Source organism: Dermacentor albipictus, chromosome 1 (assembly GCF_038994185.2).
Source record: "Dermacentor albipictus isolate Rhodes 1998 colony chromosome 1, USDA_Dalb.pri_finalv2, whole genome shotgun sequence".
In the NCBI taxonomy this organism is placed as follows: Eukaryota; Metazoa; Arthropoda; class Arachnida; order Ixodida; family Ixodidae; genus Dermacentor; species Dermacentor albipictus.
The window spans coordinates 124,942,903-124,955,518 of NC_091821.1; the positions used below are offsets into that span (position 1 = coordinate 124,942,903).

The following is a 12,616-nucleotide window of genomic DNA, read 5'->3' on the forward strand; positions in this document are numbered from 1 at the left end:
GTAAACAATGGATAGAATTAAGCATACGGCTTCCTGGAGTCTAAAAAAAAAATCTGCCTTGAAACTTGACATGGTGACGAGGCAAATTGTGGGTATACGATTGAAAATAATTGCTATAATGTGTTCGCGTATGAGTAAGCTTCTCAAAAGGAGTTTCAAGTGTTTCCATGGTATGGCAAGCTTATATCTTGATTCATGAAGTTTTTTTTTATTCATATTGGTCAATTATGTTTAAAAAGAGAATTGCAAATCCCAATGGTTTTGTTTTTTACCGGGGAACACGGAGTTGAGCCACTGTTTTGAAACAAACTTTTATTTAAAGGCAGTTACAAGTAACGCTGACACCCTCACTCATGACAAAACAACTTTCACTTGCTGTGTCCAGACACTTGGTTCAAGTTGCATGTAATGCTTCATCTCCAAGCTTTGCGTGGTTTCTTAAAGGCATTGTGAAATCTACACGGTGTTTTTATTTTGCACCTCCTCATCTCACAGCACAAGATCTGAAATGCGTGATTAAGAAGAATCAGGCCAGCACATATTCATAGAAACGAACTCTTCACAGTGCAGTTGACAAGTGCAAAAATTACAGCAGAAACTGTCAGTCACATGATATGAGCAAAACATAACTGTTCTTTTTGCGGGAAAGCCTCAGTCCCATGCCGACATTAACCCATATGGTGGTCATCACTGGCAATGTTTGAAAGATTTTCATAAATTAGAGACTGAATGTCTGGAGTATTTATCATAAGGGAAGTAGAAACTCACACGTCTTCTAAACAGCACTTTGCAATGCTAAATGTATGCTGGCTATTGATAGTAATAAATAGTATGACTGTTACAACTGTTAAACAAGACAAAAGCTCACAGGAATATGAAGGCTTGAAGTGATAAACAGTGTTTGGAGGGGGAATGTAGCTGTAATGAACCTTTTGACAAAGATTTGTCTTCGTCAGTGCTGCAATTAAGTTCTGCACAGCAATCTTTATGCACGCTTAGCTCACTTTCCCACACCGTCAATGTAGGATGAAGAGGAGAATAAGATAGTGCGTAGAATGAAGTTGAAGTGTAGAAAAGAAATGGGGAGACAGTGAAAGAGAAGGTAGGATCATCGTTGTAGATTATTCTTCCAAGGTTGCTCTTCCAAAAGAAAAAAAAGAAAAATATTAAATGTGTAAGGAAGCATTGCCAATTATTATTCTGCCACCATAAGCACCATAAGGGATGCAATATAAAACTGATCTGATATGTAGAGTGGCCTAAAGCTTTCTGCATAGTCTTTACTATCATTATGACACTGTCTGCTGCAGCCAAATATGCAGAAGTTTTCATTGAGTGCTCATGACCAGAGCAACTTATCCAGACTGCACACAACACCACTGCATATACCCTCTATTTTGGTAATCTGAAAAATAAAAGTTTATTCAAATGGGCAATAAAGAACATCACATGGAACACAACATCTAGATCGAATTATGAGGCATGCCACAGTGCGGGACTCAGTATTATTTTGACCACCTTGGGTTCTGTGATGTGCACTTGAATTCAACTACATGCTTTTTTTTTTTTTTTCACCACCACTGAAATGCAGCCACCTTTGCTGGGATTGAACCCGCAGGCTTGAGCTCAGCAGTGCAACATCATGACTACTGCACTACTGAGTGTTTACACAAATTTATAAGTAGCAAAACACATTGGAGGCTTTTGCACACAGAAACACTACACACCGTCCAATGCGCTTCCTATGTACAGACATACTTACCAGCGGCTCACATGACAAGCATGGAGGCGTGCTCTAACACACTACTATCCAACAGCTGCCACATACCAGAGATAACCACTGGGTCTGTACCTATTTTCACAGAACACTTACCAGCAGCTCATACAACAAGCATGGAGGCATCTCTCGTTCTCTAACACACATACCATCCAGCTGTGACATATGGCTGCACACCACAGACAAAAACAGACGGGCTAATCATCAGAGACCACATGTCATGATTTGTTTATATGCGAGCCCTCAACCTGCTTCTATAAGGCATGACAGCACAGCACTACTGCACCACTTCTCTCTTCCTAACTGCACTGGAGGCTTGTTACCAGTAATCGTGCCCTGCTGACGTGGTTATCTCTTCAGTTTCTATGTTGCTGTCCCTAAGCTGTTACTTAAGGACTTCCTTTTGAGCTTCAGTGGGCCTTGAAAGGCTAGATGATGGCTGCGACAATCTAGGGTTTTTTGTAGAGTGAAATCTTAACAGGTGCACAACTTTTTTGTTGGCTGGTTCATTTGAATGGTCTGGCATCTTTCTTTTTGGGCCACTTTCACTTTCCACAAGCATGAAAACTGGCTCAAACAAATTGTTTGCCTTCTCAGCCACACCCTCAGAGACTTCACCATCTGATATTGCCTGTCTGACTGAGTCCATTTTTGCTCTTAAGAGTGCTGAGCTTGACACTGCTTTGGCTGCTTCCAGCTTTGTTATACTCCGTACAATGTGCAATGCCCGACTTGCCTCACATGCTTCTTTGGGTGAGCTCTCATGGGCCTTGTTGCTGTTAGTTGGATTAGCGATGACCACACAGTGACTGTGCTTGCACACACACTGCGCATTCCTTGCATCTCAAAGGACAGCAAGCACCATCTTTCACTTTTGACACTTTATATGAGAGCCCTTTAATAGACTGAGATGGCACAGTCCATATGCCATCTTCATTTATTTTGGCACAAGCTGCCATTTCACTGCCAGACCTGTGGTTCTTCTGAATTGTTCTCAGCTCCTTACCCTTTGCCCCTTTCATCATCTGGCTAGCCCTTTTCATTAAAAAATGATTTGTCAAGTCCATGAGGGCAGAAATTAGTTTGTCACCATGCTTATTCTGTTTTCTCTCCAGCATAGTATGCTTTAACGTCCTGTGCTTGCTCTCAAGGTGCATGTTAGTGTTGACAGCTGCTCTAGTCCTAAAGCGATAGGCCCACTCTTGCGGCCTAACTGCATAGTGGTCTTTGAAGTACTTCAGGAAGTCCCTCAGTTTTTCTTCCTCACTAGAAAGGAATTGCTTAAAATAATCTTCAAATGCCTTTTCCACGAGGAACTCTAAGAGTAGCCACACACTATGGTAAACATGTGGCCTTAGCTGTCTCTCTACACACTCGAGTGTCTTCTTACGCCAATTGTTATCCACATGCCAGGCACAGAGAAGTTTCTGTTTTGCGGCACCCATGGCCCTGGACCATGATTTGTAGAATTGCGAGGCATCATCAGATATCAATGTCTTAGTGGCCACTTTTTTGGCCATGGCCGACTCCAGAGATTTGAAGAATGCTGTCAAAGTTTGCTCGTTCATCTGGTTGCAGATGAAATAAGCTATAGCTACACCTGATCCTACTTTATCCAGCACCAGAAGAGTGGTCAGCTCAAACTGGTACTCTGTAGTTCCATGTGCGGAGTCAAGACACAGAGTCCCTGCAGGGCCCAGTTTTTCCAGTAGCTCCTTCTGAGGCTCTGTCATCAGAACAAGAGCAAAGTCTGCTGAAGAAAATGTACCACTTGGGTCCACTGCACCTTGTACAGGCGGACAAGTGTTTCACCTTTTTCTTTCATTACAAGCACCCACGTGTCTACACTGACAGCGTCATTAGTGTGACAACGTTCAGGAGCAGCAATGTTAAACTGCCGTTTGATGTTATGCAGGGTTGAGCACTCTGCCAAGTGCACTGGCCTCAGCTTGGATGCCACAGATGTTCTTATTCGCTTTAGAATGGTTTTCATGGGCACACCCCTTTCTAGGTTATCTGCTACGCTGGCCTTTTCCTTGTCACTCATTCCCAAGTGCTGAATTTCTGGTTTATGACCATAATGGTTTCTTTGATACCTGACTTTTATGGTGGTGCCTTCAGGTTTCGGACTGAGTGTTGTCCATTGTGATGGTAATAAATGAAAGACATATCTTACCAGACCTACAGCTCCCCTGACTTTTCTCCCGACGGTCACTATGACCTTCCTTTTTCCTTGCCTCGCCTGATCTATTACAGTAATAGTGGATCCTTGTCTCTCCACTGGCCAGCTTTTTGGAGTCCCTGGGCAAAATGAACCAGCAGTTTTTGCTACCCTCTTCTTCTGCTTTCCATTCATGAAATTCTGTAATAAAAGCACAAAATAGCATTAGATGGTGACAAGTACTTTGTGGAGAGAGATGCAAACAAAAATAATCACTTTGAAGGCTTTGAACACGGGTAATGTAGCATTTATTTTACTCCCTCACCTTCAACTCGACTGTGTCATGAGGTCACCCTTGATATTGCTCAAATTTCTGTCAAAATTGAATTTCAAATATGCAATGCACCATAACTTCAAAAAATTTATCATATTAGTTTTGTTTTAATAAGAAACAAATATGAAACTTAAGCATGATCTATGCTCACTCCTTCCTCAATATTGAATCAGACTGTACATTCACAGCAATGCTGTTACGATAAGACAAAGACGAACTGAGAACACGTGGTGCAAGCTACGCCCCAGAGCAGTGTGAATCCCTTCTCTCAGTTTCTTCTTGAAAAGCTCCTTCTTTTCAAGAAGAGTTTGATTTTTTACTGTAGATAGGGGCTTGGCGAGGGAGTGTTCCATCGTCACGCGGTTATGATCTGGCTTGGGCATGCGCCTGGTTCGAGGAGGCAGCATTATGTGTGATTTCAATAAACCAGTTGCTAGTCTGCGTTCATCCCGTCTTCTTCTACATTGGTGTCTTTTGCCAAGCGCGGTTTAAGTTCACAAAAAGATGTCTTACCAAGTAGCCTCCTAACACACTCTTCTTAAAGAAAAAACGATTGCGCGTGCGTCAAATTTGGCTCTATTTTATGAAATCTACAACCAGAGTCCTTCAATTGAAGGACTGTGGTACTACTAAAGAATTTTCCCAAAGTACGCCGGGAGACCAAGCCGCTGACAGCCGCAATTGTAAGTGTGGTCCTGGACATACGTCGTCTGCATTCGGACCTATTGCGGCCTGCACTGAGGCGAAGACTGCACCACACACGCAAGTAGCGCAGAGCAACGTACGTCAGAACGCAGAGCAAATCCCTCCTCTCGTTCAAGAAAAAAAAAGAAGAAGGGGGGGGGGGGGTGCGCGAGCGTCACATTTCGCTCTATTCTATGAAATGTACTACTAAAGAGTTTGCCAACAATACGCTGGGAAACCATCCCGGCGACATCCGCAAATTCAAGTATGGTCCCGGTTCTGCGTCTCTGCCGCATTGCAACGTGCATTGAGGCGAAGACTAGGCCACGCACGCATGTGGCACAGAGCAACGTCAGAACGCAGAACAGCTTACTCCTGTCGCTTAAAAAAAAGAAAAAAGATGTACAAACGTCAAATTTCACTCCACTTGCTGTGCAGGAAAGCACACCATGCCAAACGTATGTCATGTAGCGCATCGCTGGGAGCGCGCACACATGACCATACAAAACAAACAAATTATATTTAATGAGGATGCAAACTTCAACATACCCCAAGGAATTAAATTAGGCACCTGCGCAAAAGCTGCTCTTCGCGAAACAGATGCAGAAAGAAAAAACAAAGGCCCGCAAGGTATAAACAACTAGTTGCTTTTGGAGGCACACTGCGCACAAGAAATTAAAAAAAGTCCGACATATAATATTGCGTTTAAACGTCATTTGCTCACGATGACTGAGAATAAACTTAATAAAACTGTTCCTCACCCTTATTGTTCCGGAACACAGGTGCACGTAGTCAGCCTCGAAGTTGTGCGCAGTGATCTGGTGCACCGAATACTTCTCCATTGTAGGCAGGGAAGTGCCACATACGTCGCATTTCATCAATTTCTTGACATCCACGGCCATTCTGTGAACGTTCCTGATGTGTTGCAGCATGTTCTTCCGCTGTATGAATAGTATGCTGCAAAATTCGCAGCGACGATAGTCATCGCCGATGGCAGCGTGCGCCATTCCGAAGCGGAGAGGCGGTATTTGGATGCACGTGGTTTTGCGTCATTGCACGCACTAGGGTTGTACAATAATACAGGGAAGAAACCTCCCCAATCACGTGACACACTAGGTATTCAGTGGCCCCATAGGGACAATCCGCCTTTTGCGATGCATTGTGGCGCCACTGTGCGGTGGCCACGAGAAACGATTTGGCAGGCGCCGCTCTCGCCGCGACAGACAGCCGCCGCACGCGAGACACGTGTGCTAGCAAGCAGCGTGCGAGTGAAAACAAGGTTTGGTGAAAACCGCAACAACGTGTGCGCACAGTTTGTCGCCGTCCGCTAGCCATGGAGCCCGCTGGTGACTGCTTTGTACCTGGAGGTTTCTTCAGCGTGACGAACGGCTGGAAAAAGCGCTTCGGCAACGTGAAAATACCCACGGAAGCGCAGCTCGAAGAACACATGGTGTCGAGCGGAGCGCGCTTCGCGCGACAGCAAATGAAAGGAACGATGTTCCAAGAAGAAGGATACGTGCGCAACGTCATGTACAACGACGTGTCAGCAGAATCCACGTGCGGACTTTTGCGTAGTATCTGCCTACCGTCAATGAAAGGCGGCTATTACATCGTGCACGCCGCGATTTCCAAGGCGTCGGGCTCCATCCTGGCTGGTCATTGCCTCTGCCCCGCAGGGTGAGCAAGCTTTCTATTCTACATCTGGAGCGCGACCTGCATGAACCGCGTGCAGGACATTTAAGTCTGATGGGTTAAATTTTGGAATTCATAACTATACCGGCCCTGCCGTTTTGGGCTAGCTGTTTGCTTATATAAAGGTACGGTTGCTTAAATGTTGAACAAATACACATACTGTAAATGAAGAAAGCGGGGAGTTCTTGTTTTTGCGCATTTGCATGTATACCGATCAACACGGTCGTGCAGCATACTTGTCTGCGACCGCACACAGCCTTGGATTGCCGGTATCACACAGTACAGTCGCCCAAATCTTTAACTGGTGTGCGGGAGCGGCGACTTTTCCGTGCGTCAGCGCCGTTTGACGGGGCGAGGCTGGAAACAGTCTGAGGCTAAGCGCATGCGGACAAAGCGCGCTCAGCTGGGCCCATCGTCTACTAGGCTGTTTCCAGCCTCGCCCCGTCAAACGGCGCTGACGCACGGAAAAGTCGCCGCTCCCGCACACCATTTAAAGATTTGGGCGACTGTACACTATTTAGAGGCATATAACGAGAATGACTTCCAAGTTTGGCTGTTTACTATAAAACCGCTAGTTGTACCTAACTTCGTGCCGGCATAGCTGTCTGACAAGCCGCATCGCATCGTTCAATGGTGCTGTTAATGTGTGCACATGGTGTTACAAGGCCAACGCGCGAGTGGTGGTGTGCGGCTCATGTCTGAGATTGGCGCATGTATTTCACGTTGAGTGACGTGAACTTAAACCCGTTCTTTCGAATTCATAAACACTTGATCCCATCTTTTCCTTGATGAATACCTGTTGAGCATGAAAACTCATCTCTTCTTCCATTTTATTCTTGCAGCCTGAGCGGCACATGCCAACATTTTGTTGGATTAATCCTTCATGCCATTCACTTGGCGCAAAAGGATGCGGCAACGTGCACGGAAGTTCCATGTGCTTGGATTGTTCCTGCCCAAGGTAAGAATGCTACTACTTAGCAAGCATTAGTTAACATAAGAGGCGGCAAAGGTGCCTAAAAAATCTGTGATCACACTTCCGGCCCCTTTCTGCAAACGGTTCTTTGTGGCACCGTGTTGACCATTTAACGTGTTGTAAAATTGTTTGCATTCGTGGTAGCAGCTGTTGAATATCAACTCATTCACACAGCTACATTGTTTACAGCGTACATGAGTATTGGTATGTGGACAAATATAGGCTACTGGTTTTAATTAAGAACACATATTGGTGTCGCTTCAAAAATTCTTAACTACAAGACCTGCATAGAGAAAAAATAATCCCAAACTGCAACATTTAATTTTCTTACAATGGATGTGGTCGTTGGCTAAACATCACAGGAAGCACTTAAAATTTCGTTATTGTACTTGTACAAACAAAACTTTTTTTTTTCAGTCAAAAAGCATGAGCCACCTCTGCCTCTGCAAGACATCACTTTTCACACAAGGAAACATGAAGGTGCGAAAAGGCGGCGGTTTGATCCACTGCCAGGGCTCTCACCAAGTGACCCATCTCTGCTTGCTGCCGATCTCGAAAAGGTGGCAGCAAACTGCCTGCTTCTCCGTTATATGAGCAAAGAAAACTCAGGAGAATCACTTGTAAGTGCTACACTTAACTCTGCATGCTTGTGATCTGTTAAAATAAGAGTTAGCAGTGTTCCATCAGCATGTGACGACAGACAGGAACAGTTTGAGAGCCCCTTTTACTGTGCTTTTATGCGAAGTACAGTTTGCATCAGTATAACACTAATGTCAGTAGTGTTTATATATGGTGACTTTCTTTTATGCGAAGCATATTACGAGAGCTCAACCCAGCTCCTCAGGCGCGGCGGTGTCGCCTTCAATACCACGTGACACCGTGACGTCACGACAGAGGAGAAACGGGGCTCCAACTCGCGCCGTCGCTCGCGGCGGTATATAAGCAGCTGCGCTTGCCTGTGCTAGACACTCACGAGGTGAGATGCTTCCTGGAGGCAGAGCTGCTCGTTGGAATGAGAAGCGAAGGTTGCGGCGTGCTACAGAAACTGATTTTCTAGGTGGATTTGCTCAACTCTTGCAAGGTGGGCTGGGTGGGAATCGAACCAGGGTCTCCGGAGTGTGAGACGGAGACGCTGCCACTGAGCCACGAGTACGATGCTTGAAAGCGGTACAAAAGCGCCTCTAGTGAATGCGGTGTTGCCTTAGAAACGAGCTGTTTCTAAGGCTCAGGCGTGCGTCGCTTGCTCAGGCGCACATTTCGTTGCCGCGCCGAACGCTGCGTTGCTCGACGCTCACCGCGTTCAATGCGGGGCGCGTAGTCGCTGCTCCGTAGCCCATTGTCTTACATCCCTTGGCGGGTCGACGGGAACGCTGTCGCGTTCCACTCTTGAAGGCAAAGCAGAGTAACGCATGAGTTGTTTCTTCGTCTAGCCGAACCAAATATAGCCAAGCAACAGCAGTTCACCAGGCTAAACAGTGGTTCAACAACTAAAATAAAGGCTAGTATGCTTCGCATCCTGGGCTTAACCTTAGCTAAGCCACAGCCATTTTTTTATCTCACTAAACAATCTGCAAGCTTAGCAATGAGATGATGCAGCAAACCTGTGATGTAAGTCTTGGTTAATTGAGGCAACTAAACCTCTTTAAAGCCAAAGTTATTTTAAAAATTCTGGCAGAACCTATCTCGTGATGACTGAAATAATGCGAGAGCATTCATGCACATACACACTGTTAAACTGACACAAACATCTGTTCAACTTCCATTCTATAGCGTGTCTTGTCCATGACAGCAGTAAGGGACTGTGAATTCCAAAGTGTGATACATTTAAGGGCTTTCAAATGCTGTGTGCCTTTACAAAAGACAAGACCTTTGACGCCTCCTGTAATACTGTAGGTATCAAGTCGGTGATGAACTCCCCAGTGCCTGCTTCATAACTTCTTATAGCCACATGTGATTCACATAATTATCATGCGAGACTGTCCAATCACCTGCAACTTATGCAGCAAAGCATGTGAGTATAGCATGCTGGGCAAGTCTTATTAAATTATCTGTACATAGTTTCCTTAGTTACGTGTATTAAGTGTCCCTTGATTTCTCATACCATGCTTTATAGCTGAATGGAATAACTTCTCTACACAGAGCTGCTGAACCTAATTTTAAAGAATTTTAAATCTTGCGTTGGCATATCTGATGTGCATTGATTACTGTTTACCTCTACGTATGGCTTGAGTTTTTTCTATCCCCTTCTGCAACATGCACATTATTGCACTTTCATATTTACATTTGCTCTTGATTTACAGCACATGTTAGCACGAGTTCATGTCACTGCATCTGAATGTTTTTTTTTAATTTCCTAATGCTAGTAAGCTTGTAGTTTGCTTACTTTCAAAACTGTTCTTTGCTCACCCTGAAAGAAGGCATTTAGAGTACGAATAAATAAAATGTGAAAAATGATTCAGAAGTACAATACTTAGTTTGCTTGTTTAACAACCATGCGCAATAAGGCATGCCAGGTATGAGACCACAATCTGAACCTATTTTGTTGCGCTTCTCACCACTGGCGCAATATGATGCTGTCAAAGACCTGTTTACAAAATCCTCAAATCTTTACTATGCTGCTTCGTATATTTCAAGCTGCACTACTATTCAAGGTAGTCACTAAGCTAACATTTGCATGTTATCTGCGCTGTCTAATGTAAAGCACTATATTCCAGGATGAACACAGTCCCAGTGAAGTGGCACCAGAAGCTTCAGACACTCCACTGGTCCCAGACATTGAAGACATCCACAGTGAGACCTGTCAAAGACTCATACAAGAGAGGTTTGATGGTAAGAAAGTCCACTTCCTTGTTTATTACTTTTTTCGCAACTTTTTGTCTTGGCACGTGTCATTCTGAGGCTGTCTCATTTATATAAGAATGCCCACCTATGTCTCTGGGCATCACCTTCACAAGTATCCCACTGAGCAGCAGATAATGCAGCAGTCAGTTTTAGACTTAGTGTCTTGTCATTTCTTAACTTTTACAGGGCTGTCGCATAACTCGATGTGTGTGAGCACCCACAGGGTCCTCAAACATATCTGCTTCATCTATGGCATGTTTGTGAAGCACTGTGTGAATGTATAATGGATGTTCCTTTAGCATGAGTCCATCACCTGGATTCATGCACGGCATTTGTCATATATATGTGTTGACTGTGTTTTAGCCGAGCATGGAATTGAAAGCATGCACATTTGTCTTGCTCTTCTTGTTTTTAGGCATGTTTAAATACTTGCAATACTGAACCAACTCTACGATTTAGCTATGTTGACCAGCATAATTAGCGAAAAAAAAATAAAACATAATGAGCACATGCAAGTTACAAGCTGCAGAAAAATTCTTATGTCACTGTGAAAGTAAGCTGTACAATTTTGTAGGAGATTAGTATCTACCTACATTTTAATCGTTGCAATATGCAGTTGTGTCATTTGACACAACCTAAGTACTTTAGCCTCTTTGAGTAGGCCTGTAGGGGTTTCTTTGTAGGAGTAAATAAGAGCTAACCTAATGGTATTAAGTTTCTGACAAGTGATTCAACATAAAAGAAAGTAAGGCGTGCAAACACCAACAAGAGAACTAGACAACATGGCATTTACTTAGTTTGGTTCTCTTGTATCCATGTTTGCATGCGTTACTTTCTTTTAGTGCGATTTGCTACCAACTAGCTGAACTTTCTCTCATTTTAAGCTTCATTTCTAGTACACTTAGCTCCTATCTGCAGCGTTTGTGTTGTCTGGTTCTCTTGTGTCCATGTTTGCACCCCTTACTTCCTTCCACGATGAATCCCCACCAAATAGCTCAACATTGCCATGACAAGTGATGCTTTGTTGACGTCATGCTACTTCTCATTGCTTTAATACAATGTAATGCTTGCTGTACGACTTGTAAAACGGATTCTAAACCTATAAATTAACAATACTGTTTTTTTTGCAGCTATACAGGCCCTCTCGGTGGACAGCAGAGCAGTTATTCTCGAGTCGACGATTGGACAGGCTGCAAATCCAACCTGGCACATGGAGCGGATTGGTCGGCTAACTGCCTCAATGTTTAAAAGAATTGTGCGGTGCCGGAAACCTGACAGCATTGTTAAAGAAATACTTTACCCGCGGAGCTATAAAACTGAAGCCATGCACTATGGAAATGTGCACGAGCCAGATGCCGTTCAGGCATATGAACAGCTAATGGCCTGCATGGATAAGTCCATAACTGTGGGATATACAGGCCTGCACGTGCATGCTGAGCATCCCTTTATTGCTGCATCCCCAGATAGACTGGTATTTGAGGGCAGTGACATGGGGCTGCTAGAAGTTAAATGCCCGTTTTCTTTCAAAGGAAAAAGTATCGAAGAAGCTGCAGCTTCTCCAAAGTTTTGTTGTAGGGCAACAGGTAATGAAATTACATTGAAAAGGGAGCACGAATACTATTACCAGTTGCAGGGCCAAATGGCAGTGACAGGACTTAGCTGGTGCGACTTCGTTGTGTGGACTAATGCAGCATCCATTGCATCCTCCTTACACGTCGAAAGGATTTTCTTTGATGAGGCCATGTGGTCTCAGGAAATATTGCCAGCACTACTGAATTTCTATAGGAATGCTGTGCTAGCTGAGGAGCTGACCCAGCGAATTAGAAGAGGGCTTCCCCTGTATAGTTCTGCCAGGTATGTTGGCACTGCCAAAAGGAATCTGAAAACCTGCAGAAAGCAGGAGCCCCCTACTGCAAAAATAATGCTACGGGGTAGTATTCCCACTGACGAAGAGCCGCGCAGGAAGAAGACGAAGACGACGATTGGAAGCTAGCGCGGGCTGTTGCCTCTTGGTCAACTGCGGCGTATTGCCTTGTAAATATACTTGTAAATAGCTTTTCGTCGGTGTCTTCCTACGTAACATATTTGGTGGAGGTGGACGTTCCCTGTACCTCGTCACGGAGCTTCGCAGTGGACGGTCCGTCGAGCCTACCT

At 44.5% G+C, this 12,616-nt stretch overlaps 2 protein-coding genes across 3 annotated transcripts; one reads left to right on the top strand and one right to left on the bottom strand.

Annotated features, from left to right (window-relative positions):
• Positions 1–300: 300 nt before the first annotated feature.
• Positions 301–5,992, bottom strand: LOC139049711 (uncharacterized). The gene is made up of 2 exons (XM_070525453.1): positions 5,718–5,992; positions 301–4,139 (listed from the first exon to the last, which is right to left on the bottom strand). Exon 2 carries the CDS (start codon positions 3,508–3,510, stop codon positions 2,566–2,568), a length of 945 nt encoding a protein of 314 aa, XP_070381554.1. The 5' UTR covers positions 3,511–4,139; positions 5,718–5,992; the 3' UTR covers positions 301–2,565.
• A 201-nt stretch (positions 5,993–6,193) lies between these two features.
• Positions 6,194–12,466, top strand: LOC135921130 (uncharacterized). Of its 2 annotated transcripts, none has more exons than XM_070533279.1 (5): positions 6,194–6,633; positions 7,491–7,606; positions 8,039–8,241; positions 10,336–10,450; positions 11,593–12,466. In XM_070533279.1, exons 1-5 carry the CDS (start codon positions 6,290–6,292, stop codon positions 12,453–12,455), a joined length of 1,641 nt encoding a protein of 546 aa, XP_070389380.1. In that variant the 5' UTR covers positions 6,194–6,289; the 3' UTR covers positions 12,456–12,466. The 2 variants fall into 2 exon arrangements, with proteins under 2 accessions (XP_070389380.1, XP_070389384.1); XM_070533283.1 differs by having other exon boundaries at positions 10,336–10,442; positions 11,593–11,839.
• The last annotated feature ends 150 nt before the right edge of the window (positions 12,467–12,616 follow it).

Bases quoted from the DNA above. Each gene is read 5' to 3' on its own strand.
- LOC139049711 (XM_070525453.1), bottom strand. From the start codon at position 3,510: ATGACAGAGCCTCAGAAGGAGCTACTGGAAAAACTGGGCCCTGCAGGG.
- LOC135921130 (XM_070533279.1), top strand. From the start codon at position 6,290: ATGGAGCCCGCTGGTGACTGCTTTGTACCTGGAGGTTTCTTCAGCGTG. The intron at 7,607-8,038 runs GTAAGAATGCTA...TTTTTTTTTCAG, and splicing joins TTGGATTGTTCCTGCCCAAG to TCAAAAAGCATGAGCCACCT. The intron at 8,242-10,335 runs GTAAGTGCTACA...ACTATATTCCAG, and splicing joins AAAACTCAGGAGAATCACTT to GATGAACACAGTCCCAGTGA.